Source organism: Malaclemys terrapin, chromosome 4, assembly GCF_027887155.1.
Source record: "Malaclemys terrapin pileata isolate rMalTer1 chromosome 4, rMalTer1.hap1, whole genome shotgun sequence".
Taxonomy (NCBI): domain Eukaryota; kingdom Metazoa; phylum Chordata; order Testudines; family Emydidae; genus Malaclemys; species Malaclemys terrapin.
The window spans coordinates 882,323-909,572 of record NC_071508.1 but is presented as its reverse complement, the minus strand read 5'-3'; the positions used below and the strand labels follow the sequence as shown (position 1 = coordinate 909,572).

At 62.6% G+C, this 27,250-nt stretch overlaps 3 protein-coding genes and 1 long non-coding RNA gene across 6 annotated transcripts; 1 reads left to right on the top strand and 3 right to left on the bottom strand.

Annotated features, from left to right (window-relative positions):
• Positions 1-3,428: 3,428 nt before the first annotated feature.
• Positions 3,429-6,526, bottom strand: LOC128835504 (clathrin heavy chain 2-like). The gene is made up of 8 exons (XM_054025031.1): positions 6,488-6,526; positions 6,030-6,321; positions 5,499-5,648; positions 4,965-5,083; positions 4,718-4,885; positions 4,053-4,166; positions 3,753-3,926; positions 3,429-3,608 (listed from the first exon to the last, which is right to left on the bottom strand). Exons 1-8 carry the CDS (start codon positions 6,524-6,526, stop codon positions 3,429-3,431), a joined length of 1,236 nt encoding a protein of 411 aa, XP_053881006.1.
• A 2,375-nt stretch (positions 6,527-8,901) lies between these two features.
• On the bottom strand, positions 8,902-11,747 carry LOC128836434 (calcium-binding protein 5). Of its 2 annotated transcripts, XM_054026717.1 has the most exons (6): positions 11,477-11,747; positions 10,889-10,919; positions 10,142-10,285; positions 9,830-9,939; positions 9,435-9,582; positions 8,902-9,127 (listed from the first exon to the last, which is right to left on the bottom strand). In XM_054026717.1, exons 1-6 carry the CDS (start codon positions 11,537-11,539, stop codon positions 9,102-9,104), a joined length of 522 nt encoding a protein of 173 aa, XP_053882692.1. In that variant the 5' UTR covers positions 11,540-11,747; the 3' UTR covers positions 8,902-9,101. The 2 variants fall into 2 exon arrangements, with proteins under 2 accessions (XP_053882692.1, XP_053882690.1); XM_054026715.1 differs by lacking the exon at positions 8,902-9,127 and having other exon boundaries at positions 9,248-9,582.
• An 860-nt stretch (positions 11,748-12,607) lies between these two features.
• LOC128836435 (uncharacterized) lies at positions 12,608-17,788 on the top strand. Of its 2 annotated transcripts, XR_008444778.1 has the most exons (3): positions 12,608-14,816; positions 15,028-16,956; positions 17,154-17,788. It is a non-coding gene; the product is annotated as an uncharacterized LOC128836435 (long non-coding RNA). The 2 variants fall into 2 exon arrangements; XR_008444777.1 differs by having other exon boundaries at positions 12,608-16,956.
• Positions 17,015-24,123, bottom strand: LOC128836432 (ADP-ribosylhydrolase ARH1-like). The gene is made up of 8 exons (XM_054026711.1): positions 23,996-24,123; positions 23,251-23,474; positions 21,987-22,085; positions 21,586-21,691; positions 21,292-21,371; positions 20,830-21,013; positions 20,368-20,582; positions 17,015-19,422 (listed from the first exon to the last, which is right to left on the bottom strand). Exons 1-8 carry the CDS (start codon positions 24,004-24,006, stop codon positions 19,043-19,045), a joined length of 1,299 nt encoding a protein of 432 aa, XP_053882686.1. The 5' UTR covers positions 24,007-24,123; the 3' UTR covers positions 17,015-19,042.
• Positions 24,124-27,250: the final 3,127 nt, after the last annotated feature.

The window sequence follows — 27,250 nt, the reverse complement described above, 5'->3', positions numbered from 1 at the left end:
GGGGCAAAGAAATCCCAGACCTCACCATATCACCCACAAGGGGCCCCACAGCCAGAACGTTTCACTGGGGCGCTTTTGAACATGCTTGGGACTCTCAGCCCGATACAAAAGCACAAATGGAGCCAACATGTTTCACAACTAGCACACACTTATAATTGTGCCAGGAATGATGCCACTGGATTCTCCCCTCGTTGTCTAATGTTTGGGAGGGAAGCGAGACTACCCGTGGACATTTGTTTTGGAGTGACTCCAGAGGGAGGTGGCCTTGACGTCTTCAGTGTGTAAAGAAAACAACACAACAACAGGAGAAACGCCTATTGACTGGCTATGAAGAGCGCAACTCAGAATAAGATCTGACGTGACCAGTGCATAAGAGAGCAAGAACTACTCCCAGGTGACTGCGGTTTGATAAGGAACTCGGGAGTAAAATGGAAGAACAAGCCAGGAGACCGTCGGAAATCAGAACCCTATCAGGTTGTTCAGAAACGACCTGGGATTCCCATAGATCAGCTCCGGAGAGAAGAAGGAAGGAGAGAGATCAGAACTCTTGACAGGAATCGCTGGTTGGCAATTGGGCAGTTGGTACGGTTCCCTGGAAGTGAGCCGGCCACTACGTCTGCTAGTAGCAATCTGGCTGTTCCACAGAACTAGGATGGGCCAGCTGTGACAGAACAGAGACACGAAGGGGAGAGCATCATTCATCTCTGGCGATGAATGATTGGGGTTTAACTACTTTTATGAACCCCCCAGAGCCTAGAATTGGGCTACGCTGTGAGGCCCCATTACAGCTCCCACTGGCAGATATGGCTGCAGAGCGGGCCGCGACGCCCAAGGAAGGGGAGGTGCTGCCCACAGGAAGTCTCCTGTGCTGGACGCAGAACCTGATGTGGAATTACAGCCCGTTCCAAGGAAGGGGCATGCTGCAGGGCCGACTGGGAGAGAGAGGCGAAGCCGCTTGTAAGGCTTACCCATGACCTGCCTGGTACCGCAGCCAATAGCCCTACCAGCGTGGGGCGTAAATCTGTAGCTGCCATGGGCACTGGTGAACGCAAGCGTAACGAGGCTTGCCGTGTGCGTCAGTTACAACGGGTTGTAAGGAGGTTGTGAGCTGGGGTGCTTTTGCAACAGAAGAAACACTGTTAACGTTGAGGGGATAGCTAATGGGTAACGTTAAGGGGTGGGTAAAATCTATTAATTGAGTGTCGGGACGGCCGACTTTACCCCCCTATCCCCAGCATCTAACCCCGGCTGTGTCACCCGTAGGAGCCGGCCCGGCCCCCAGCCCTGCCCTGCGTGAGCAGCCTCCAAGCCTCAGCCTGCCTGCTGGATCAGGCCCAAGCCTCGCTGGAAACCCTGGAGCGCCGCTTTGCCTCTGGCATCCAGGCCCTGCAGGACTTCGTCAGCCTCCAGGGGGCGCTCCCGGCCCAGCCACGCTGCGGCAGGCGTGGGGCTGGCCAAACAGGGGCCACCCGGGCATGCTGCAGCCTGGGGGCCCTGCAAGGGTCCGGCCAGCCAACCATGGCCCCAGCAGGTGAGTCATACCTCCCAGCCTCCCTCCACTAGAACAGAGCAGGTGGGTTCCCCCCCAGCCCCTTCACACTGGGCTCCACCGAGCTCTGTGGATGGGGGGGTAGTAGGCAGCCCCCCTTGCGGAGCCCCGGGCGTGCTGCTCTGGGTGCCAACTTTGGGATCCCCTGGGTGCCTGGCTGACAGCACCAAGGAGCAGCACAGGGCCTGCTCAGCAATGCTGGCCCCCCCCACTCCTGGGGTGTGACTGCCGCCAGGCTGTTATCCCTCCCCCTGCCAGGGCCTGGCCAGCACCCCCTGACCTGGGGCCCCTCCTCCCACCCTGGCCAGGGCAGTGTCCCACACTCACTCACTCCCTCCTCCCCAGGCAAGCATAGCAGGGCCAGCACAGGGCCTGGGGGTCGTCCCCTGCAGACCCTCATCGATTTCTCCACCTGGGTACGAATGCAGGAGGAGCAGCAGGTAACGGAGAGAGGAGACCCCTCCCCACCCTCCCCCGGGCTGTCCCCCTAGATCTGCCACCATCACCGACTCTTCCCCCCCGGTCTGTCTGCAGGGCCTGGGACGCTCCGACCTGGCCCGTGAGCTGACCCTGGACAGCCCCTTTGGCACCCTGCAGTCGTGAGTGGCCGGGCAGCCCTGCAGTGGGGTGGGAAGCAGAGGCCAGCGCTCCCCTCAGCATTTTACCCAGCAGCCTCTGCTGCAGTCCCCCACGTTGGGGAGGGAGGGAGCAGGGCTGAGAACCACCCTCGAGCATGTGTTATGGGGAGCAGCACCCCCTTGGGCTGCACATGCTTGACCCTGGCTCATGTCCCCGTTACCACAGCAGGCCTGGGAGTGGGGGGAGCGGTGAGGCGAGGGGGGCTGGGGCTGGAGAGCAGGTGTAATGGGAGGAGGGAGGCTGGTGGCTTGACAGATCCGGCTATCGCTCCCTGCAGCAGCCATGGGGTGCACCATGTGGGGGGGCTGGGCCATCCGCACCTCCCTGCTAACCTGCCCCCACTCCCCAGGCTGGACCTGCTGCAGGAGATCATAGACGAGCTGAAGGGCACGGGAGACGCCGGGACCAGGTGGCCGGCGGGCAGGGAGCAGAGCAGGTAGGGACACTGCCCCCCTCACCCAGCACCCGGGGCCTTCCCCCATCCCTGCCACCCTCCACTAACCCCAGCTCCCCCCTCTAGGGCAGCACGACAGAAGAGGACAGCTCGGTCCCACGCAGCAGCCGAGAGTGGCACCGTGCCCCTGCACCAGGACAGCTAGGGTGTGGGAGGGAGGGGGGCTTGGGCCTCCCTTTAAGACCCCCACCCCAACCGCTGTGAACGGGCCGAGATCTGCTCCCCCCTTGATGACAAATAAATGGCCTGGCCAGAGCTGGGGGCTGTGCGCAGTGAGAGAGCAACACCCCCCACCCTCCCCGACATCTAACCAGAGCCCCCTGCTCCTGACTCCGAGCCAGAGACACATTCCCCCCCCGCCCCCCGGCATCTATCCAGAGCCCCCTGCTCCTGACTCCAAGCCAGAGACACATTCCCCCCCCCCCCCACTCCCCCCAGCATCTAACCAGAGCCCCCTGCTCCCGGCTCCCAGGCAGACAACCCCCCCCCCCCAGGGCTCCCAGGCAGAAACCCACACAGCTGAATGCCAGATGCCAGCCCCAGTCCAGGGCTCCAGCTTCTTCCGTTTATTGTAAAACCGAGGACGCAGGACATTGCAGCTGGGGTGCCCCCCCCCCAGTCAGTGGCAGGAGAGCTGCAGAGAGGGTCTCCTACCCCCCCCCCCCCCACTGATGGGAACCTCAGGCCGACTCCTCCCCTTCCCAGCCCCTGGGGCTGCAGGAGACTCAGGCCAGTCCCTGCTTTCACCTCTCAGCGCCAGACACCTCCCCCCCGGTACAAGTTACCCTAGTGACAGAGCCCCCCAGCCCTGTCTGCTCCCCAGCCCCCCGGCTTGGGGTCTGGGCTGGCCCCGGGGCACGGTGCCTGCCCCACCAGCTGCAGCAGGCGCTGGGTGAGATAGAGGCTGGCAGGGCGGCGCGACAGCAGCTGCAGGAGGGGATCCGGGCCCAGCGAGACGGACAGCACCTGCAGAGGGGGCGGGGAAGGAGAGAGGGGCTGTCAGGGGTGCAGGGCTGGAGCTGCCCAGGGCTCTCCCCTCCCCACCCGTGCCCCTAGCCCAGCCTCCCAGCAGGGCATCCCTCCCCCTCGGCAGGCTGCCCCCCGGCTCACCTTGCCGCTGCGGCACACCCCCACCAGGCCGTGGCGGGGGGGGTCGGGCACCGTGGTGAAGACGATGTCCCAGGCCAGCTGGACGCGGTGCAGGGGCTGGGCGGTCTCCACGTCGGCCAGGAAGAGCAGGGCGTGCTTGGTGAGCACCAGGGCCAGGCCCAGCTGTGGGGCGAACTGTGGGGAGGGGAGGAGAGGGGCTGGGTCACGCACGCCCAGATAGCCCCACGCTGCTGGCAGGCACCCCCAGCAACCCCCCTCATCTCCCCCAGGGACCCACCACACACCCTGCTCCTGACTCACCTGCACGGCGCTGGGGAAGTCCCCGGGCCTGGCACCCTTGAAGGCTAGGCTGGCGCGGGCACTGAGCAGGGCAGCGTTGCCTGGCTGGTGCGGGCCCAGCTCCACCACGTGGAACTGAGAGAGAGGGGGCGGTGGTCAGACTGGTACAACCCTTCCCCAGCCCCCATCTGCCACCTGCCTGCCCCCCGCCCTGGCACTGCGCTCTGCCACCTCCACTCCTGCCCACTCCAAGCACTACCCACAACCCACCAGGAGTCGCCCCCCTCCACTCCTGCCCACCCCAAGCACTACCCACAACCCTCCGGGAGCCAGCCCACACCTGCCCTGCCTTTCCTCTCCCGCCCACCGCAGGCACTACCCACAACCCTCCAGGAGCCAGCCCCCACCTGCCCTGCCTTTCCCCTCCCGCCCACCCCAGGCACTACCCACAGCCCTCCGGGAGCCAGCCCCCACCTGCCCTGCCTTTCCCCTCCCGCCCACCCCAGGCACTACCCACAACCCTCCGGGAGCCAGCCCCCACCTGCCCTGCCTTTCCCCTCCCGCCCACCCCAGGCACTACCCACAACCCTCCGGGAGCCAGCCCCCACCTGCCCTGCCTTTCCCCTCCCGCCCACCCCAGGCACTACCCACAACCCTCCGGGAGCCAGCCCCCCCCAGTCACACACCTGCCCGTAGCGCTCTGCCCCGTGCCGGACGGCGGCCAGCAAGGCGGAGGAGGGGTGGGGGTTCCTGGAGAAGCTGTGCCGGGGCAGCGCCACTGCCTGGGCCTCAATGACCTGGGAGAGCCGCCCCCCCCTCCAGTGCAGCTGGGTCAGCCCCACCACCTGGCCCTTCTGGGGAGAGACACAGGGTCAGCTGGGCAGAGAGGCCGCTGGGATTCTGGGGGCAGCTGGCAGGGGGGGTGGTCCTTACCTGGTCCAGGCCCAGCGTGGACAGCGCCAGCCAGAGCCCACTGGCATCCTGCTGGTATCCCACCACCTCCGTGTGCCACAGCTGCTCATGGCGCCAGAACTGACGCCGCGGCTTTGGTCCTGCTGGCCGGGGGTACAGACTAGAGTTAGGAGCTTAGCGACCGCCCCTCACGGCACCCCCTGCCCCACGCTGACCGGCCACCTCCCACAGCACTCCCTGCCCGATCCCCCCACGTCAACCAGCCCCCCTCCCCACAGCACCCCCTGCCTGACTCCACCCCACACCAACCGGCCACCCCCCTCCCCCCCGACACCTCCTGCCTGCCCCCTGCCAACCAGCCCCCCTCCCCATGGCATCCCCTGCCCAACCCCCCCGCTGATCAGCCCTGCTCCCCACAGAACCCCCTGCCAGACCCCCCCCATGCCAACCAGTCCCGCTCCACAGGACCCCCAGGCTAGCCCCCCATTGACCAGCCCACCCTCCTCCCAGGGCGCCTGTCAGCTCCCCGACGGGGGTGGCCTGTGGCATGCTCACGGCTGAGGGCCCAGTGGAACACCTCCTCCTCCGTCACCAGCGCCAGCGTGTTGGGCTCCAGCCAGGCCCAGAACTCCAGGGGGTGGGCAAAGGTCCACTGCCAGCGTAGGCAGCGCTGCGCCACGTCGAACACCTGTGCCACACAGCCCGCTGCGGGCAGAGACAGCTCAGCGCCCCAGGCCCCGGCCCCACAGCGCCACGGCCCGCTGCGGGCAGAGACGAGTCAGCGCCCCAGGCCCCGGCCCCACAGCGCCACGGCCCGCTGCGGGCAGAGACAGGCCGGGGCTCCGGGGCCCAGCCCCACAGCGCCACGGCCCGCTGCGGGCGGAGACGGGCCAACTGAGCCATGGGGGAGGTGAGGTGAGGACCCCCATTGGGGTGCAGTGAGGCCATGGGGCTGAGGGTCAGGCTGGGGCCTCTATGGGGAATTGATGCTATTACCAGTCAGCCTAGAACACCCCCTACCCTGTTCCCTGGCCTGGGGGTCTGGCCCCTGCTGCCCCCCTCCTCGTACCCGTGAGACCCCCATACCTCGTAGGGCCAGCAGGGGCTGGCTGGGGTGGGCCAGCGCACCCTGGGCCTGGTGCAGGGGCCAACTGTGGGTGGCTGGGCCGTGGGGCTCACGCAGATCAAGCAGAGTGACTCGGGCCCCAGCAGGGTCCTCAGGGGGGCCATGCCGGACACAGAGCCGCCAGGGCGCGGAGAGGGTGACGCGAGGGTAGGTGATCTGCTCTGAGGGGATGCCGTGGTGCTGCAGCTGGGGGGAGAGAGGGGTTAGAGGGGCACCAGCACCTAGGTCATCCCCCCACAGTCCAGAGCCTGCCTGCCCCTAACACAGCTGTGCATCCCCAGGGGTCCCCCAGCCCAGGGTCCCTCCTTCTCCAGACACTCTTCCCTCAGGGATCACCACTCCCCCACCTTCCCCAACACAGGTCACCCCCAAAGCCCTCCACCCCCACCATGACACCCCAGAGCCCCCTTCCCTTTACCTGGGTCAGCACCTCCACCCGCACGGGGGACTCACCCATGGCTATGGGGGCAGGTCAGCGAGCTTACCCCTGGGTGGCCCCAGGCACCCAGCTGTGCAAGACACACTGCACCCCAAAGCCCTGCCCCAGGGAAACCCCCTCCCCCTGCTCACTAGCTCCCTTCTGGGCCTCCACAGGGGTCTGATATATCCCCTCCCCTGGCACTGCCTGGCCACACCCTGCTGCAATCAGCGCTAATGAATGGGTGGAGCCCACCCTCTGACAACATCACAGAGAGCAGCTTGGGACCCAGGAGTCCTGGCTCTACCCCACCAGCCCACACTCCCCTCCCAGAGCCAGGAGAGAACCCAGGAGTCCTGGCTCTACCCCACCAGCCCGCACTCCCCTCCCAGAGCCAGGAGAGAACCCAGGAGTCCTGGCTTCCAGCCACCCTGCTCTAAACCACTAAACCCCACATCCCTCTCAGATGTATGAGAGAACCCTGGAGTCCTGAGTCACAGACTATGACTCCCCTTCCCCCTGCACTGGGGTTCCTTCCCAGCCCTTCCCCCCACTTCTCCCCAGGACTCTCAGTGGGGCACACACGGTGTATGGGGGCCCCCACTCCCCTACGTGCCACCTGCTCTGGCAGGGTCCCAGCCTCCGCGGTCTGCGTCGGGGAACAGGCCCAGCGAGTGTGAGAGCTCCAGGGATCGGGGCCTGTATGTGAGCCAGCAGCCCGGCCGGGACCCTGGTGTGAACTGACCCCTCAGCCCATGGGCCTTAACTCCGCCGCAGGGCAGTGGGTCCCACTGCTCACAGCAGCGGGGGTGGAGCGAGACCGGGGCCCATCGGGCCAGGCGTGGCGCAGACCCATGGGGAGCGAGATCGGGGCCCATCGGGCCGGCCGTGGCGCAGACCCGCGGTGAGCGAGATCGGGGCCCATCGGGCCGGGCGTGGCGCAGACCCGTGGTGAGTGAGATCGGGGCCCGTCGGGCCGGGCGCGGCGCAGACCCACGGTGAGCGAGATCGGGGCCTGTCGGGCCGGGCGTGGCGCAGACCCGTGGTGAGCGAGATTGGGGGTCCCGTTGTGTAGGGCGCAGGGTCTCAGCCCCTCCCATGAGAGCAGGATGTGTCTGTACACAGCCGAGCGCTGGGGTGTAGAGCCAGGGAGCAGGAACTGAAGGGAGAGGGAGTGGTAGAGAGCTGGGGAGGGGCCCAGGGCTGGCAGGGGCTGCGGGTCGGGAGTGAGGGGCACCGCAGGGCTGGGCTGGCGGGGGGCTGCGGGTACGTCCATCTCCCTGCAGTGCCACAGACCCACGGACCCCACCACCACCCAATCTCAGCCCCTCAGCCCCAAGACACCCAGGTGCTGGAGCAATCCCAGGGCACCGGGGGGATTATCCGGCTCGGCTGCTCGTTTCATTTAACGATATTTCCGGATTAAAAACTCCCAGGATTGGAGCTGAAGCCGCAATTTAATCTCAGCCCCTAATGACAGACAGCTGTGCCTGGGGAGGACAGGGGGACGGGCTGCCAGGACCCCCATGCCGGTGCCCCTCACTCCCGACCCGCAACTCCTGCTAGCCCAGCCCTGGACTCCCCCCCAGCTCTGCCGGTGCCCCTCACTCCCGACCCGCAGCCCCTGCTAGCCCAGCCCTGGACTCCCCCCCAGCTCTGCCGGTGCCCCTCACTCCCGACCCGCAACTCCTGCTAGCCCAGCCCTGCCCCAGCCCCAGCCCTGCCGGTGCCCCTCACTCCCGACCCGCAACTCCTGCTAGCCCAGCCCTGGACTCCCCCCCAGCTCTGCTGGTGCCCCTCACTCCTGACCCACAGCCCCCTGCTAGCCCAGCCCTGCCCCAGCCCCAGCCCTGGCGGTGCCCCTCACTCCTGACCCACAGCCCCTGTTAGCCCAGCCCTGCCCCAGCCCCAGCCCTGCCGGTGCCCCTCACTCCTGACCCACAGCCCCTGCTAGCCCAGTCCTGGGCTCCCCCCAGCTCTGCCGGTGCCCCTCACTCCCGACCCGCAGCCCCTGCCAGCCCAGCCGTGCCCTGCCCTGCCCCCCCAGCCACCCATGCTAAGCCGGTTATTCCCATCCATATGTTGTCCCCGCGGGCTGTGATTATCGTCTTTAAGCCTTTCGCCCTGCACTCGGCTCGGCCTCTCCCCAGCCCCTGCTGCCGCGTTGTAACCGTGATCCCCTGGCCAAGAAAGCCTCCCTCGGACGCCTGGGTTCAGCACATGGCTTTTATTGCACACAAGGGCTGCGTGTCTGCGGTGGAGGGGTCCGGGGAGGAGAGCTGGGGGGACGGTGGGATCCAGAGAGCCATGGGGCGGGGGGGGGGACAGGAAAGGAAGGGCCGTGGGGAGTGGAGGGGGAGGTGAGTGAGTGCTGGGGGGGGTGGAGGTCTGGGGGGACATGGTGTGGGGGAAGGCTGTGGGAGGGGGCTGGGGGTGAGGAGGCTGGGGAAGAGGAGGCTGGGGAAGGCATTGGGGACTCTGGGGGTAGTTGGCAGGGAGGTGGGGGGCAGGATGCAGCGATTTGGGGGTAACTCATAGTGGTGTCTTGACAGCCAGTCGGGCTCGACCCCCCCCCCCCAAGGTCAGTCTCTGATCTCGGCAGGGCTCAGGCCCCTCAGCGTGACATCATCTTCACAAACTCTGCAGGGGAAAGACCCCCATTAGTACTGATCCCAGCCCCACGGAGCCGCCCCACCAGGGGATCCCAGCCCCCAGGAAGCCCTGCGCCACTCACACCAGTGTGCCTTACCCACAATCCCCTTTTAGAGCTGGCAGGCCATGGTCCACCAACACCGGTCCACAATCCCTTGCCAGGACCGTGGGGCGTGACCCATGTGAGCTCTGGCCGAGCGGCGCGTTACCCACAATCCCTTGCCAGGGCCGTGGGGCGTGACCCGTGTGGGCTCTGGCCGAGCAGCGCGTTTATCCCCCAGGGCGCCCCACGCACCCTCGAAGTCGACGGTCCCGTCCCCGTTGATGTCGGCCTCCTTGACCACGTCGCTGATCTCGCGGGGGGTGAGCCGCTCGCCCATGAGGCGCTGCATGGCCAGCTGCAGCTCGTCCAGCGTGATCTCCCCGTCCCCGTTGGTGTCAAACTGCGGGGGAACGGGGAGGGGGCAGCCGTCAGGACTCCTGGGTTCGCTCCCTGGCTCTGAGAGGGGAGGGGGCTGAGAGCCCAGACACTTGGGTTCTCTCCCAGCCCTGGAAGGGGGGTTAGAGCCAGGGGCTGGGAGCCTGGACTCCTGGGTTCTCTCCTGGCTCTGGGAGGGGAGGGGAAGGGAGGGGGGTTAGGACCGGGGGGTGGGGCTGGGAGCCCGGACGCCTGGGTTCTCTCTCCCTCACCTCCTTGAAGGCGTCCCTCATCTCCTGCAGCCCAATCATCCCGGCCGTCTCGGCCAGCAGCTTGGGTGTCATCAGCTCCACGAAGTCTTCGAAATCCACCCGGCCCCCCACTGCAATGGGAGGTGGGGGTCAGCCGGGGTCCCCTGCCAGGAGCCCCGCCCCCTCCCGGGGACCCCCCTGCTAGGAGCCCCGTCCCCTCCCGGGCACCCCTCTGCTAGGAGCCCCGCCCCTTCTGGGCACCCCTCTGCCAGGAGCCCCACCCCTTCCCGGGCACCGCCCTGCCAGGAGCCCCCCCCGGTCACCCCGGCTCACGGTTCATGTTGATCTGCTGCGAGAGCTCGATGAGCTCCATCTCGGTGGGCATGTAGCCCATGGTGCGCATCAGGTTGCCCAGGTCCTTGCAGCCGATCAGCCCGTCCTTGTCCTTGTCGAACTCCGCGAAGGCCTCGCGCAGCTCTGCCGGGAACCGCCGGGCTGAGCCCCCCCCGCCGGGCTGGGACCCCTGCAGTCGTGCTGGGCCCCCCCCCGCCGGGCTGAGCCCCCCCCCGCCGGGCTGAGCCCCCCCACCGGGCTGGGCCCCCTGCAGTCGTGCTGGGCCCCCCCGCCGGGCTGAGCCCCCCCCACCGGGCTGGGCCCCCTGCAGTCGTGCTGAGCCCTGCTGGGCTGGGCCCCCCCCTGCGGGGCTGAGCCCCCCCACCAGGCTGGGCCCCCTGCAGTCGTGCTGAGCCCCCCCCCCGCTGGACTGGGCCCCCCCCCGCTGGGCTGAGCCCCCCCACCGGGCTGGGCCCCCCCGCCGTCCAGGCTGAGCTCCCCCCCGGGGGGAACCCAGGACTGCTGGGCCCCCTCCCCACCGCACCCAGGAGTGCTGGGACCTGCAGCACCTGTGTTCCCCCACAGCCCTCCTGGGGGTGGGGCTAGTACCGGGGGCTCCTGCACCAACCTACTAGACCCCGCTCTCCTTTGGGCTGCAACGAGAACCCAGGCGTCCGGGCTCCCAGCCCCACCACTCCTTCCCTGCTTTAACCACTAGATCCCACTCCCCTCCTGTGGGCTTCTTACCTTCAATTTCATCGGCTCCCAGCTCCCGGTGCTGCAATAAAGAGACACACTCAGGGACCCAGTGCGGTCCTGCTGGGGAGAGAACCCAGGTGTCCGGACTTCCAGCCCCGCCCCGGCTCTAACCCACCAGGCCCCCTCCCCTCCCAGAGCCAGGGAGAGAATCCAGGAGTCCTGGCTCCCAGCCCCCCCTGCTCTAACCCACCAGCCCCCTCCCCTCCCCTCCCAGAGCCGGGGAGAACCCAGGAGTCCTGGCTCCCAGCCCCCCCTGCTCTAACCCACCAGCCCCCTCCCCTCCCAGAGCCGGGAGAGAACCCAGGAGTCCTGGCTCCCAGCCCCCCCTGCTCTAACCACCAGCCCCCGCTCCCCTCCCAGAGCCGGGGAGAACCCAGGAGTCCTGGCTCCCAGCCCCCCCTGCTCTAACCCACCAGCCCCCACTCCCCTCCCAGAGCCGGGGAGAACCCAGGCGTCTGGGCTCCCAGCCCCCCCTGCTCTAACCCACCAGCCCCCACTCCTCTCCCAGAGCCGGGAGAGAACCCAGGCGTCCGAGCTCCCAGCCCCCCACTTCCCTTGCAGAACCAGGCGTCTCACCCCATGCTTCTCAGCGATGCCCTTGCGCAGGAAGATGCAGGCGGGCCCCAGGGCGTTCTGCATGGTGCCGGCTGCTGCCCCGGAGCCAGAGCCGTGGCTGGAGGAGGAGGCGGCCGTGCCAGGCTGGGTGGGGGGGTTTATAGTCACTCCCACGTCAGGGGATTATCCTCACCCCCATGGCCTGTCGCCATCCTGACCAGGGCAGCTGCTGGATAAACCCGCCTGGCCAACATCTGCTGGCTGGCACAGGAGCTGGGAGCCCAGACGCCTGGGTTCACTCCCGGCTCTGGGAAGGGAGGGGGAGCTGGGGGGTTAGAGCAGGGGGGCTGGGACCCTGGACTCCTGGGTTCTCTCCCTGGCTCTGGGAGAGGACTGGGGGCTGGTGGTTATAGCAGGGGGGCTGGGAGCCAGGATGCCTGGGTTCAGATGCAGAGGGCTCAGTGCCATATCTCTGATTAGAGTCCTGAGTTCACATCCCCTTTGTGACCCCCACGGGGCGCTCCCTGCAGCTCAGCCCCCCTGCAGAGCTGGGGCAGGGGGTCTCATGGGGTGTCCCCTCCAAAGCTTTTAAGGTGGAAATTTTGGGACGCAGGAACCTTGGTTCCCAGAACCCGGTTGTGGGGAGAGGGCTAACACCCATCTCTGGGGGCACTGAGCATATGGGGCTGGGGGTATTGTGGGATGGCAAGCTTTGCAGGGGGGAATTGTGGGGTGTAGGACCCCGTTCTGGGGTTCAATCCCATCGTGGGGCATGGGGTGGGGCTGGGGTCTCTTATGGGATATCACCAGTGTCCGTTACAGGAGATTCCCCCCATGGGGCAGGGGCTAAGCCCTTCCTCTAGGGCAGGGGCCCCTCTCTGCTGGGTGATATGGGATGGCCCCTCTCTGTTATGGTGGGAGTTGCAAGAGACCCCAGAAAACCCAGCTCAGCTCCCCCTCCACTGGGGGCTTCAGTCAGAGGGTGGGGGCAGAATCCCCCTCTGCTTGCCCAGAGCCCCCTGAGATATGGGGCCTCCCTTACCCCCCCCACTATTCTACCCGGTGAGACCCTGCTTTGGCAATTCCACCTTAAGAAAACTCCTCCCCGCAAGGCTCCCACAGCCTGATCCCCCCGGCCCCCCAATACAGCGAAGTGCTGCTAGTGTGAATGCAGCTCACCCAGCGCAGCCTTTAATGCTGTAAGTTAGTCCAGCTTCCCCCCCGTTCTCCCTCCACAGAGCTGAGCTGGCTGCAGGGTGCAGTGGAGATGGGGCCTTTTGGGGGCAGTTTGTCAGTGTGGAGAGTCAGTGGGGTAGCCAGCCTAGAGCCAGGGGGTGAGTGAAGCCCTTTGCCGCGGGGAGCAGCCTGCTTTGTCTCTCCCTGCCGCAGGGAGCAGCCTGCTTCTTCTCTCCTTGATTTGGGTTCTTGTGTGGTATCGTTCTGGATTCTCACTGAGCCTCTCAGCAGGCGTCTTGCTCTGGTTATCACACAGGGTGGGGGGCGCGAATGGGACAGACTTAGCCCCGTGGCCCCAGTTTGTCCTTTGGGGCGGTGCCCAGGCTGTCTCTGCACATCACCCTGGTGGGAGGGCCCCAAGGGAGAGCCCACTCCTCAGCCAATGGGTTTCCTGCCCATCTGCATGGCAGGTGGCTTCCCCCAGGCTGCATGTGGACAATGGGGCAGGAGGACAAGACCAGGAACTCAGATGTCCTGTCCAGCTGACTGCCCAACCGGGGGGCTCAGAGCAGGGGGGCAATTGAGGTTGGGGATTTTGGGGGAGTGTGACGTTATGAGTGTGATATAATATCTCATTGGAAGGTGACAGGGCCAGAGAGTTAATTACCTCCCAGACTGACCTGACCCAGGGCCCAACTGTAGCGACTGGTTCGGAAGATCTGTTCATGAGCAGAGCTGGGAAATGCAGCCGGGGTTGTTAGAGGTAGACGGGAGCTGGGTGCTCAGGGCTTGTGGGGTCAGCAAACAAGTCTGGTCTATTGCTAGAGCTTTGATTCAAAGGTCAAAACAGGAATATTAACATTTATGTTGATACTTGAGGGAAATAGTATTATTGTCTCTATGTCTCTTTGAAGGTTGTGGTAACCTGGATCTGAACTGTTTAATGGATAAATGACCCTGTGCTAATTGCCAGGATGTTTGGGAGAAGGAGAATTAAGCCTATTGTTTTCTCAGGCCGAAAGGCTGCTGGAAATGTATAAGACCCTGGGACACGATCCTGCTTCATCTCAGATCTGCTTTGGGTTTCAAGAGGGGGAAACCTTAAGCCATAAGGATTGAGATCCCCAGTCACTGACTGGAGCCACCCTGAATATGGACATTGGACTATAACCTCTGGACTATTTCTAAAAGGACTTTTGGCAACGACAAGCTCATCTCTGCTGTGTCTGACCCTCAAGAATTGAATTCGGTCTGTCTGTATATTGATCTGTTAACCAGCACTCTCTCCCTTTTCTTTTTTAATACATTTTAGCTTAGTTAATAAGAATTGGCTATTAGTGTGTATTTTGGGTAAGATCTAAGTTATAATTGAACCCGGATGTGTGGCTGATCCTTTGGGGTTGGAAGAACCTTGTCTTTTATATGAAGAGATCAGATTGTCAGGAATCCTCATCATATCTGACGTGTGTGTCTGGACGGAGGCCGGACGCTGGGCACTTTAAGGGATCTGCGTTGGTTGGACTCTGAATAACCAGTGAGGTAATACAGAGGCTGGTTGGTAAATCTAAGTATTGGAAGATCCACCAGCGTTTGGGGTTTGGTGTAGATAAATCTCTGATAATTTTCATATGACTTTACATTGTGCCTCTTCATATAACCTTGTGGTGGGTCTACCCACGTGTGACCTCTGTTTTCATAGTCTCTAAGGTGCCACAAGTACTCCTGTTCTTCTTTTTTCTGTTTTCATGGGACTTTGTATCAAAGCCTCATTTAGAAACTTTGCATTGCCCTTGGTATAATATTATAGCCCCTAAGGATAGAATAAGATAGAAGAAAAATTTCTTTTTGCTAGCAGTAGAACAAGAGCTTTCCCCCCCCCCCCTCAATCAATTGCCCTGTTGAATGAATGAGGTGTGGATGAGCAAGGCATGGAAGGCAGCACCTCCAGACAGCCTCAACTGTTGGAGAGGGGCTGGGAGCCAGACCCAAGGACAATAAAACGTGTCAAGTGGGCTCATTAAAGAGAAGCAGACATACCGATGGCCTCGGGGGTTAGAAGCAAGCACCTTCTTTTGGAAACACCCTCTTTGCAGCATTGGGACAACACTCAAAAGAAAGCAGCACAAAGGACCAATGGACACAGACACAGAGTTTGAATCTGGTATAGATTTGCATAAGAGGAAAGGTTTCAGAGTAGCAGCCGTGTTAGTCTGTATCCGCAAAAAGAAGAACAGGAGTACTTGTGGCACCTTAGAGACTAACAAATTTAGAGCATAAGCTTTCGTGGACTACAGCCCACTTCTTCGGATGCATATAGAAAGCTTATGCTCTAATAAATTTGTTAGTCTCTAAGGTGCCACAAGTACTCCTGTTCTTCTTTTTTCATAAGAGGAAAGCTGCTATAAAAGTGAGGTGTCTTGCAGAGGACCCCGGGTCTCGTCTTATCAACATGGGAGCATCGATCCGGATCGGCAGAAGCCCGGCTCCACCCCCTCCCCCATCTAACTCACCTGGCCAGTGAAGTTAAGGGGAGCAACTAATTGGTAACAACAAGACGGAGTGTGTTTGTGTGTGTGTGTGAGTGTAAGTGTAATATATTATATGCATATGATACAGTGTTAATGAATACATGTATTGCTAATAAATGTGGCGTTTTGTCTTATTCCCCCTGAAAAGATCCTGTGCAGTACTTTAAGTACAACATTTTGGTGGAGAATGCGAAAGGGGGAGCAAGCATAGAATCCACAGTTATTATAAAACTGGTGTGCACACCGCCAGCTTTAGCAAGCCTGGCACTATAGGAAAAAGAGCGTAAACTTTCAGTTAATTAACCAAACTCTGAAGGATATAGGAGTTTAGGTTTAAATTGTGTTATAGAGGTACATACACCCTCAGCCGTAGCAAGACTGAGCTAAAGAGGAGAACTTAGTGTTTCTCACTCTGATCCGGGGAAGGATTTGTATAATTGGTGTATGAACCCTCGGTGGTAGCAGACCGAGTAATACAGAGGGAGGCTTAGCGTCTCTCCCTCTGGCCCAAAGTGGGTTAAAAACATAAGATACAGATCTTGTATCTGTAGGATACAAACTCTGAAGGATATAGGAATTTGGGCAGTGTAGTGTGGTTTATGTTTGTTTGTTTTTTTATTTTGTTTTGTTTTTTGTAAGTAATATTGTGGTAATTTCACAATTTTGCAGAAAATGTTTAAGGAATGGGACCAGGAAGGGTGGGGGCTAGTTGGAAAGCCCACCCTCCTTGCTAAATTGGTAGTGGAACAAGGCTTGTGCCCATGGAAAGGAACTGTTTATTGGAAAAAGCAGGATCGGGCCCAGGCAAGCAACAGATAGAGAAACTGGAAAACAGGTTGGGTACAGAGAGTTAAAACAGCACTCTCAAATCTTACAGCAGCAGTAACATCAGAAGAAGAAACATTTAAGACCCCAGAAGGGGGCAGACCTTTGGAACCCCTCTGGAGATTGGGACGGGGGATATTTGAAATATTTGGGTAAATTCCTCCTCCCTGGGCCAAAATGCCATTGAAACAGTTAACAACAGTGCCTGCTTCTGCCTCAGATCTCCAGGCCATGGCAAAATGGCTGGAGATTTTAAAACAGATTTTTTTTCTAGATGGAGTGTTAACGCCCTTTTACTGAGAGAAAGGGAGGATTTACACTCACAAGAAATGCACCACTTAATTAGCATTTGTGCAGCCCCAAGTACCAAACACACTGTGGCAGAGACCAAGCAGGTTCTGCCAGGGTAAAAGCACTGTGCTAATTTGTTTCCAAGCTTCTATCTTTCAGGCTCTGAACCAGAAGATCAGGAGAGCTGGTACCAGCTGAAGAGTTATAAAATACCATGGTTATAGTGTCATGACAAAGTCTGTGTTCAGTGTTCTGTGTTGCATGTTCTGTGTCTGTCTCTAGTGGTGTCCTGTGCTAGCATTGGGTCCAGAGAGAGAGGGGATACTACACTAGACAGGGGAAATGTCTTTTCCTCTCTCTACTTCCCCCATCTCCATCCAATTTATCAATCACCACTTGTGTCCAAAAAACTTTGGTCCCCAGTGCATCAGGTTTATTTTTTGTTAGGTTCTCTAATAGTCATTTTGTTGTTAATTTTTGTTATTAATACATTTGTATTGTTAGTTACATTTGCTTGTATTATTATTAATTCCACACTTTCCTCTATGCACTCTGGTTCTATTTCCCCAAGCCCTGAAGGGTAGTTCTTGGGCCCCCATAACCTGTAAGACCTTGGCCCATAATTGTATGGCCCCATCTTTCAGGTCCCCAGAAACCTCTGAGAACAACTGTTAAAAATAGGTTTCAGGGTAGCAGCCGTGTTAGTCTGTATCCTCAAAAAGAACAGGAGTACTTGTGGCACCTTAGAGACTAACATATTTATTAGAGCATAAGCTTTCGTGGACTACAGCCCACTTCTTCGGATGCATACAGAGTGGAATAAATATTGAGGAGATATATATACACACATACAGAGAGCATGAACAGGTTAAAAATAGGGAATTCTACAACATTTTAGCAACTGAATGTTAGTTTAAGTCCAAATCAGCTTAACCTTGCATAACAACTGTGATACTCCTACAAAATCTTATTTGTTGTGTGTGCTTAAGGAGGTCCTGACCTCAGTGACTTTTTTTGTTTGATGGCTATTGCAGCATCAAACTTGGCCTCATTTTGTTTGTCAATGTACCCAATTATTGTAATGGTAATGGTCTTGTTGTATTTCCAATTATTATAATTATAATTGTTTGCATTTGTGTTTATGTTATATCTGGTGTTTAGTCAATTGTAATGGTTTTAGTTATATTCACCTGGTTATAATTGTTTGGTTTGTTTGCAACAAATACAAAAGATTTATATGGTGACCACTCAAGAATTGTTCTTGAGAGGTCAAAAGGGGGACAATGTAGATCAATCTCTGATAATTTTCATATAACTTTACATTGTGCCTCTTCATATAACCTTGTGGTGGGTCTACCCACGTGTAACCTCTGTTTTCATGGGACTTTGTATCAAAGCCTCATTTAGAAACTTTGCATTGCCCTTGGTATAATATTATAGCCCCTAAGGATAGAATAAGAGAGAAGAAAAATTTCTTTTTGCTAGCAGTAGAACAAGAGCTCCCCCCCCCCCCCAATCAATTGCCCTGTTGAATGAATGAGGTGTGGATGAGCAAGGCATGGAAGGCAGCACCTCCAGACAGCCTCAACTGTTGGAGAGGGGCTGGGAGCCAGACCCAAGGACAATAAAACGTGTCAAGTGGGCTCATTAAAGACAAGCAGACATACCGACGGCCTCGGGGGTTAGAAGCCAGCACCTTCTTTTGGAAACACCCTCTTTGCAGCATTGGGACAACACTCAAAAGAAAGCAGCACAAAGAACCAATGGACACAGACACAGAGTTTGAATCTGGTCTAGATTTGCATGAGAGGGAAGCTGCTATAAAAGTGAGGTGTCTTGCAGAGGACCCCGGGTCTCGTCTTGTCAACATGGGAGCATCGATCCGGATCGGCAGAAGCCCGGCTCCACCCCCTCCCCCATCTAACTCACCTGGCCAGTGAAGTTAAGGGGAGCAACTAATTGGTAACAACAAGACGGAGTGTGTGTGTGTGTGTGTGTGAGTGTAAGTGTAATATATTATATGCATATAATACAGTGTTAATGAATACATGTATTACTAATAAATGTGGCGTTTTGTCTTATTCCCCCTGAAAAGATCCTGTGCAGTACTTTAAGTACAACATTGGTGCCCCGTTCTGTTTGCAGTGCACCCGGATTGAGTGACCTCGGCTGGCTGGCGGAGGCCAATGACCAGAGCTGGGAGCAGCTGGGGGAAGAGCGGGTGGGCGCTGACAGGAGCTGGTTTAATGGCTGATGGGGCCCAGCCGGGTGGGGCTGAGCAGAAAGTTGGGGGCTGCAGGCCCCTCTGGGGAGCCAGTAACAGGTTTGGGGGCACAGCCCTTAGAGCAGAGGGGGGCCTGGGTTCCCGGGGGGCTGATCTCTCCCCCCCCCCAGCTGGGGCACAAGGCCTGCGGGAAGGTGGCCCTGGGGGATTGCAGAGCAGGGCTAGGAGAGGACAGCACAGCAGGCAGCCGGCGTTGGGGGCTGTGGGGGACCCTTCCCTGGCAGTCAGTGCTGGGATCAGTGGGGTGCTGGGGGTGCTGCGCTGCAGGGAGCAGGACGCCTGGGTTCTGGCCACTCCTCCCCTGCACCCTGGCCTCGCCCATCCCCCAGGGGATGCCTGCTCCTTGGCACGGGCCCCGGGCCCCCCTGAAATGACCCCCGCTGGCATGGGACAGCAGGAGACGGGTTTATTGAGCAGGATGGTGCCAGGAGCAGCGACACTGACCCGGGAGACCTGGTGTCCTGGGTGCAGCAGTAGGAGGTGCTAGCGAGTGGGGTCCCCCCGCTCATGGGGTGCCAGGAGCGTGCACTGGGGGGGATGGGAATTTGGTGCCCCTCCCCCATGTATCTGGGGAATGGGGGACCCCCCAAATCCAGCCCTGGCCTGCGGTGGGGTTGGCTGTTGAGTGCAGGGTGGGAGGCCAGGGTGGTGGGGATAAGAAGGAACCCAGGTGTCCGGGCAGAGCGGGGTCCCCCCGCTCACGGGGCGCTCTCCCCCCCAGGCCAGGGCATGGATCCGGTCGGCGGCTGCCTCCATGCGGTGCCGGTACTCCAAGTGTCGGTGATTCCCCTCGGGGACCCCGGCCAGCCCGTGCGCCAGCCCCCAGCAGCACCCCGCAATGACGCCCGTCGAGTCGCTGTCTCCTGCGGGGAGATCGGCACAGGTGAGACGCGGCCCCTCTGGGGTGGGGCACCCGGGGACCCCTCTGGGGCGGGGGCTGGGCACATGGGGATCCTGCAATGGGGTGTTTGCCCCACACGAGCCCTGAATAGGTCAGTGTGGGTCAGACCAGGCCAATTAACCTGCCCCACTGCAGCTGTGGAGGTTGGGGGGCTGAGCAGGGCCTGTGGAAGCTGGAGCCCAGCAGGGGTGCAGTCCTGGAGGGGGCAGGGAGGTTGGCCAGGCAGGAGGATGAGTTTGGGGGTCGCCCTGGGCCCTGCCCCAGCTGGGAGAGTCTGGCCGGGATCAACCGGGGTGAGGTAGTCTCTGGGGTCATGAGCTGTGTGTACTGGCACCGGGATGCGGCTGGCTCTGGGGTGAGACACCGGGGACTGTGTATACTGGCATCGGGACCAGAATGCGGCTGGCTCTGGGGCAGGGTGCCGGTGGCTGTGTATATGGGGGCCGAGATGCAGCTGGCTCTGGGGTGAGACACCGGGCACTGTGTATACCAGCATCAGGGCAAGGATGCATCTGGCTCTGGGGCAGGGAGCTGGGGGCTGTGTATATTGGAGTTCGGATGCGGCTGGCTCTGGGGCAGGGCTCTAGGAGCTGTGTATACCAGCATCGGGGCCAGGATGTGGCGGGCGGAGGGGGCTGGTTATACAGGGCTCAGAGTTGGGAGGCGGCTGGCCCTGGGGTGCGGCTGGCTCTGGGGAGCAGCGGGACTGGGGGTGCGGCTGGCCCTGGAGCGTGGTGGGGCCAGGGATGCGGCTGGCTCTGGGATGCAGCATAAGGGGTGCGGCTGGCCCTAGGGCACGGTGGGGCTGGGGATGCGGTTGGCTCTGGGGTGCAGCATAAGGGGTGCGGCTGGCCCTAGGGCACGGTGGGGCCGGGGATGCGGCTGGCTCTGGGGCGGCCAGACTCACCCCCGTGGAACATGGCCCGGCTGCAGAGCTCGTCCCAGCGGTCACCAGCGCCCAGCAGCGCGTCGTAGGCGATCATGGGGGCGTCGTGCCCGCTGCGCCCCGCCCAGCCCTCCAGGCTGAAGGTCTGGTAGACCCCGTCCCGCTCCGCCGGGCCGTAGGGGGAGGGGAACCGGGGGGGGCCATGTCCTTCGGCCAGGCCCCGCTCAGCCAGATACCTGCGGGCAGGGATGAGACCAGACCGCTGACTGCTCCCGGCCTCACCCCCCTTTCCCCGCCCTGTGTCTGGCACCCCAGCTCTGCCCCCCCAGGGGTTGTGCGCCCCCTTTCCAATCCCCTGCCCTGCGCCTGACACCCTGGCTCTGCCCCCCAGGGGTTGTGCGCCCCCTTTCCCATCCCCTGCCCTGCGCCTGGCACCCCCAGCCTCGCCCGGGGCTCTGTCCCCCCATTACCCCCCACACTCACCAGGTCCATTTCTGGGGGAAGTACCCCCAGGCATCCAGGTTGGGCTGGGTGTCGATGCCCGCGTCCCGCACGTAGGTTTGGGCCAGGGGCAGCGTCTGCAGCAGGCCGGCCCCCCACTGCGCCAGGGAGAGTCCCCGCACCGCATAGGCCGTGAACAGGGCCGAGGCCAGCGCCCCCAGGTACCCTGCAGCGGGGAAGCGTCCATCAGGGGCCCCGCACAGAGACGCCGGTACCCTTCCCCCCCGGCCTGGGGGCAGAGCCACCGCTCAGACCGGGCCTCCCCAGTTCCCTGCAACGGGCACAGCGTTGGGGGCTGGGACCTCCCACAGCCCTCCCAGAAACCCCCAATGGGAGATTGGGAGGATGGCCCCCCACACGGCCCCCCAGTCCCCTGCAAGGGGGAGGGGGATGCCGGGGTGGGAGTGTGGGACCGTTTTCCCCTCCAGCCCCTGTGCCCCCTACCTGTGGGGTGATGGTGCGTCATGCGCCCGCTCTCCACGCTGATCCGGATCAGGGTCGGCAGCTCTGTGGGACGCGGGTACCTGGGGGAGGCAGGGGCAGTGCAGGATCATGCCCCCCAGCCAGGTGTCCCCTGACACCAGAACCCCCCAGCACCCCCTGGGATGCACCCGCCAGACCCCCAAGACCCAGAGCCCCCATCTTCCTGGATGCTCTGTCCCCAGTCTCCTCCTGAGACCCCCCACCTCCACCCCCTTCCCCGGGGTGCCCCATGGCCCCTGGGGCCCCGCCCCCCACCTGAGCCCGATGGCCATGGAGCGCATGGCGGCCCCGCAGCCGGTGGCACTGGGGTTGAAGGGGATCCGGTACCCGGCCGGCTCGCCCGGGCGCAGCTGGGACGTCCCTGGGGGGAGAGAGAGTGGGGGTCACACGGGCGCCCTGCAGGGTCCCCAAAATTGCACCCCCCTCCTGTCCCCAGCCCCCCACACCCAGCCCAGGTATGCATAGCCGACAACCCTCCCACGTGCCCCCCCACATGTCTCAGGCGTGGGGGCTGCTAGGCTCCGGGGGGCGCGTGGGGCAGCTGGGAGGGACAGTGGAGGGGGCCCCAGGAGGCAGCTGTGGGCTAGGTGTTGGTGGGCATGGGGGGGCCCCAGTGCCCAGGGGGTGCCAGGCATGAGGGGGTGTCCCTACCATACCCAGGATGCTGGTGGGGCCGGGTTTCCTGCCTTCCATGTCGCCCATCGCTGCCACGTAGCCTCGCGCCAGCTCCTGCAGCAACGCCTCCCCCTCCAGTCCTGGGGGGCAGAGAGAGGGGTCAGTCTGGGGCCCCCCAGCCAGTCCCCTTCCTCCCCCAACACCCCAACTTCTCTGGGTCCAGCTAACCGGCCCAACCTGATCCCTGATTTCCCCTCCGTGTCTGTGCCCCCCATTCCCTTCCCCCATATCTGTGCCCCTGTGACATTGAGTGTGATATAATATCTCATTGGAAGGTGACAGGGCCAGAGAGTTAATTACCTCCCAGACTGACCTGACCCAGGGCCCAGCTGTAGCGACTGGGTAGGATACTTGAGTGAAATAGTATTATTGTCTCTATGTCTCTTTGAAGGTTGTGGTGACCTAGATCTGAACTGTTTAATGGATAAATGACCCTGTGCTAATTGCCAGGATGTTTGGGAGAAGGAGAATTAAGCCTATTGTTTTCTCAGGCCGAAAGGCTGCTGGAAATGTATAAGACCCTGGGACACGATCCTGCTTCATCTCAGATCTGCTTTGGGTTTCAAGAGGGGGAAACCTTAAGCCCTAAGGATTGAGATCCCCAGTCGCTGACTGGAGCCACCCTGAATATGGACATTGGACTATAACCTCTGGACTATTTCTAAAAGGACTTTTGGCAACGACAAGCTCATCTCTGCTGTGTCTGAACCTCAAGAATTGAATTCCAGTCTGTCTGTATATTGATCTGTTAACCAACACTCTCTCCCTTTTCTTTTTTAATACATTTTAGCTTAGTTAATAAGAATTGGCTATAGCGTGGATTTGGGGTAAGATCTGAGTTATAATTGGACCTGGGTGTGTGGCTGATCCTTTGGGGTTGGAAGAACCTTTTCTTTTATATGAAGAGATCAGATTGTCAGGAATCATCATCATATCTGACGTGTGTGTCTGGACGGAGGCCGGACCCTGGGCACTTTAAGGGAACTGCGTTGGTTGGACTCTGAGTAACCAGTGAGGTAATACAGAGGCTGGTTGGTAAATCTAAGTATTGGAAGATCCACCAGCATTTGGGGTTTGGTGCCCCGTTCTGTTTGCAGTTCACCCTGATTGAGTGACCTCAGCTGGCTCCCACGGGCAGCACCGTCACAGCCCCCTTTTCTCTGCCCCCCTGGATCTGTGCCCCTCATGCCCACCCCCCCGGATCTGTGCCCCCTTTTCCTCTCCCCAGATCTGTGCCCCTCTCACCGGTGGCCAGGGCCTCCGCGGTCGCCAGGTGCAGGACGGTGTCATCGCTGACGGGCCAGTCGGGGGGCGCGGCCTGGATGCCCCCCAATCCCCCCAGCTGGGCCAGCTCGGCGTGGATCTGGGGGCCCGAGGGGCAGTACTCCCAGCGCTGGTTCCGGTAGCCCAGCGCGTCGCCCGCCCCGCTCAGCACCATGGCCGCCCGGTACGCCGCCCGAGGGGGGACCCTGGGGGGAGACGGGGTCAGGGATCTGGTCCCCCAAATACCAGACCCCCTCCCCCCACCGCTCAGGGCCCTGCTGCCTGGGTAACAGTGTGTGTGGGGTCAGGGGTCCAGTCCCCCCAAGTACCAACCCCCCCACTGCTCCCCCTCCCCCCTGCCACTCTGTGCCCTGCTGCCTGGGTAACAGTTTGTGTGGGGTCAGGGGTCCAGCCCCCCCAAGTACCAACCCCCCCACTGCTCCCCCTCCCCCCTGCCACTCTGTGCCCTGCTGCCTGGGTAACAGTGTGTGTGGGGTCAGGGGTCCAGCCCCCCCCAAGTACCAACCCCCCCACTGCTCCCCCTCCCCCCCTGCCACTCTGTGCCCTGCTGCCTGGGTAAAGGTGTGTGTGTGTGTGGGGGGGGGGGTCAGGGGTCCGGCCCCCAAGTACCAACCACCCCCCTATTCCTGCCCCCCAACTCTCCCCCCCCCTTCAGCTCCATGGCCGGGGCTGGGGACAGCCTGGGGTGGGGGAGGGGGGCACTTACGTCCCCTCCATGGAGCCTGCAGCTGGCCGGGGGCGTCAGGCCCACCTGTGTCCGTCTGTCCCTGCTGGGCCCTGCCCGTCCCCCTGTCTGTCCTTGTGTCCGGCCCTCCCTGCGTCCGTCTGTCTGTCCCTGTGTATGCCCCCCCCCCTCCGCTGGCTCAGCGATTCCTGTCTCTAAACGCAGCCTTGGCCCGGGGCCAGCTGCAGCCAGGCGCCCTTAAAGGGGCCAGAGAAACCAGAGCCCGCGAGAAGGGGGCTGGATGGGGGGCAGGGGCCTGGCTGCATATGGGGGAAGGGGGGTTGGCTAGATGGAGGGGGGGATTGGGGGGGCTGGGTAGACAGGGGTGCTGGGGTGGGGAGCTGGGTGCCTGGGGGGGTGGGGAGCTGGGTAGATGGTGCTGTGTGGCTGGGGGGCTGGGGGGCTAGATGGTGCTGTGGGGGCGGGCTGGCTGGCTGGCTGGGGGCAGGCAGGAGCTGGGTAGATGGGGATTTGGGAGCAGGCTACATGGAGCTGTGTGGTGGGGGCTGGGTAGATGGGGGTGTGGAGGCAAGCGGGGGGCTGGGTAGACAGGCGTGGGGGCAGGCGGGGGGCTGCATAGACGGGGTGTGTGGGGGTGGTTACATGGAGCTGTGTGGGGTGGGGAGCTGGGTGCCTGTGGGGGTGGGGAGCTGGGTAGATGGTGCTGTGTGGGTGGGGGGCTGGGGGGCTAGATGGGGATGTGGGGGCGGGGGGCTGGCTGGCTGGCTGGGGGCAGGAGGAGCTGGGTAGATGGGGGTGTGGGAGCAGGCTACATGGAGCTGTGTGGTGGGGGCTGGGTAGACGGGGATGTTGGGGCAGGCGGGGGGCTGGGTAGACGGGGGTGTGGGGCAGGTGGGGGGCTGCATAGACAGGGTGTGTGGGGGTGGCTACATGGAGCTGTGTGGGGCCGGGGGCTGGGTGGCTAGATGGGGATGGCGGGGCGGGGCACTGGCTGGCTGAGGGCAGGGGGGCTGGGTAGACAGGGGTGTGGGGCTGGCTACATGGAGCTGTGTGGGAGTGGGGGCCGGGTAGTTCTGCCTCCCCCCGGCTCTCGCTGCCATTTCCTGCCCTGCGCCTGTCTCCGCATCAGAGCCCACAGCTTGTCCGCTGGTCACTCCCCCAACCCGTTTCCTGCCCCCAGACCATTTCCTGCCCCCAGGGACTCTGAGCTCAGAGCCGCGTGCTGGGCCCCACAGAGCCAGCTGGCCGTGGGGCAGGGGGCAGCGGGAGCCGGCCCCACGGGGGAGCTGTCGTGCCAGGCTGGTTGCAAACTCAGGAAGGCGCCGCTGCTCCCCCCGCCGGGCATCGCGTCGCCAGGGCCAGGGGCTGCGTGTGGGGTGGGTGCTTGGCCGCCATGCGCCTGCTGCTCTGGGCCACTCTCCTGTGGCTGGCGGGCGGCTCCCGGCAGCGCGGTGAGTGCAGGGGGCAAAACCTCCACGTCAGACGCATGGAGCTGCGGGGCAGGGGCTGGTCCTTGCTCTGGGGGTGGGTGCTGAACCCGGATCTCGGGGGGTGGGGGTGGGGGCTGGGCCGCAAGGGGGCCCCGGTCTTGGGTGGGGGAGGCTGGGTGGTGAGGGAGCCCCAATCTAGTGCAGGGTGGGGGGGCTGGGTGGCGGGGGGGATCTCGGTGGGGGGGTGTCACGGACTGTGGGGGAGAAAAGGCCCTGCACCCCCCACTTCCTGTGATTCTAATGATTTATTAGACGACAGGAACATGGTCTAAACCAGAGCTTGTAGGTCCAGAGAACAGGACCCCTCAGTCAGGTCCATCTTGGGGGGCAGGGATCCCAGACCCCGGTGCTGGGCCTCCCTCTGTTTCCCCAGACAGCTCCAAACTGAACCCCATCCCCAGCCGTCTCACCCCCCCGGCTCCTCCCCCAGCCTTGGGCCAGTTTCCCGGGCAGGTGTCACCTGGCCCCAGCCCCCCCGGGCTCTCAGGTCACTTGAGGGACGATACCTGAGCGTAAAGTCACCCCCGATATCCCAGTCCCAGTATAACTCCCCCGCCCCATCCCCAGGCCAGCCCGCCCCCCTCCCCACTCTGTCACAGGGGGCCTGGCCAGCGTCTCCCAGCTCTGACTCTCCTCCCCCACCCAGGTCGCTGCCTGGGGGGCTCTGAGTTCTGGGTGCAGCAGCGCCCCCCGTGGGCAGCCCGGCCGGAGGGGGCGTCCCTGGAGATGAGCTGCACTGTGGAACCCCCCCTGCCGCCCGGGGCCCTCAGGGCCAGCTGGCACCGGGGCCGCCTGGCGACGGGGCTGGGCCAGGCCCGGCTGGAGAACGGCTCCACCAGCGTCCTGAGCATCTGGGCCCTGCGGGGCAACGACTCGGGCGTCTATCGCTGCCACCTCGTCCTGCTGCTCTCGGGGCAGCCCTGTCTGCTGCTGGGGTCTGGGACCCACCTCGTCGTCACAGGTACCCCCCCGCCCTGTCCCTGTCTCCCCTTCCCTCCCCCGTATCCCCTTCCCCACCCCCGGCCTGCCCCCCGGTCCTGCCCCCAGGTCCTGCCCTGCCCCCCGGTCCTCCCCTGCCCTGCCGCCAGCCTGCCCCCCGGTCCTGCCCTGCCCCTGTCTCCCCGTCCCGTCCCCCAGTTCTGCCCTGCTGCTGTATCCCCTTCCCTGCCCCCAGTCCTGCCCCCCGTCCTCCCCTGCCCTGCCCCCAGTCCTGCCCTGCCCCGAGTCCTGCCCTGCCCCGTCTCCCCGTCCCGTCCCCCAGTTCTGCCCTGCCCCTGTATCCCCTTCCCTCCCCCGTATCCCCTTCCCCACCCCCGGCCTGCCCCCCGGTCCTGCCCCCAGGTCCTGCCCTGCCCCCCGGTCCTCCCCTGCCCTGCCGCCAGCCTGCCCCCCGGTCCTGCCCTGCCCCTGTCTCCCCGTCCCGTCCCCCAGTTCTGCCCTGCTGCTGTATCCCCTTCCCTGCCCCCAGTCCTGCCCCCCGTCCTCCCCTGCCCTGCCCCCAGCCTGCCCCCGAGTCCTGCCCTGCCCCGTCTCCCTGTCCCGTCCCCCAGTTCTGCCCTGCCCCTGTATCCCCTTCCCCGCTTCTAGCCTGTCCCCCAGTCCTGCCCTGCCCCTGTATCCCTGTCCCGTCCCCCAGTTCTGCCCCGCCCCCGTCTCCCCTTCCCCCACTCTGCCGGTGCCCCTCACTCCTGACCCGCAGCCCCTGCTAGCCCAGCCCTGGGCTCCCCCCAGCTCTGCCGGTGCCCCTCACTCCCGACCCGCAGCCCCTGCCAGCCCAGCCCTGCCC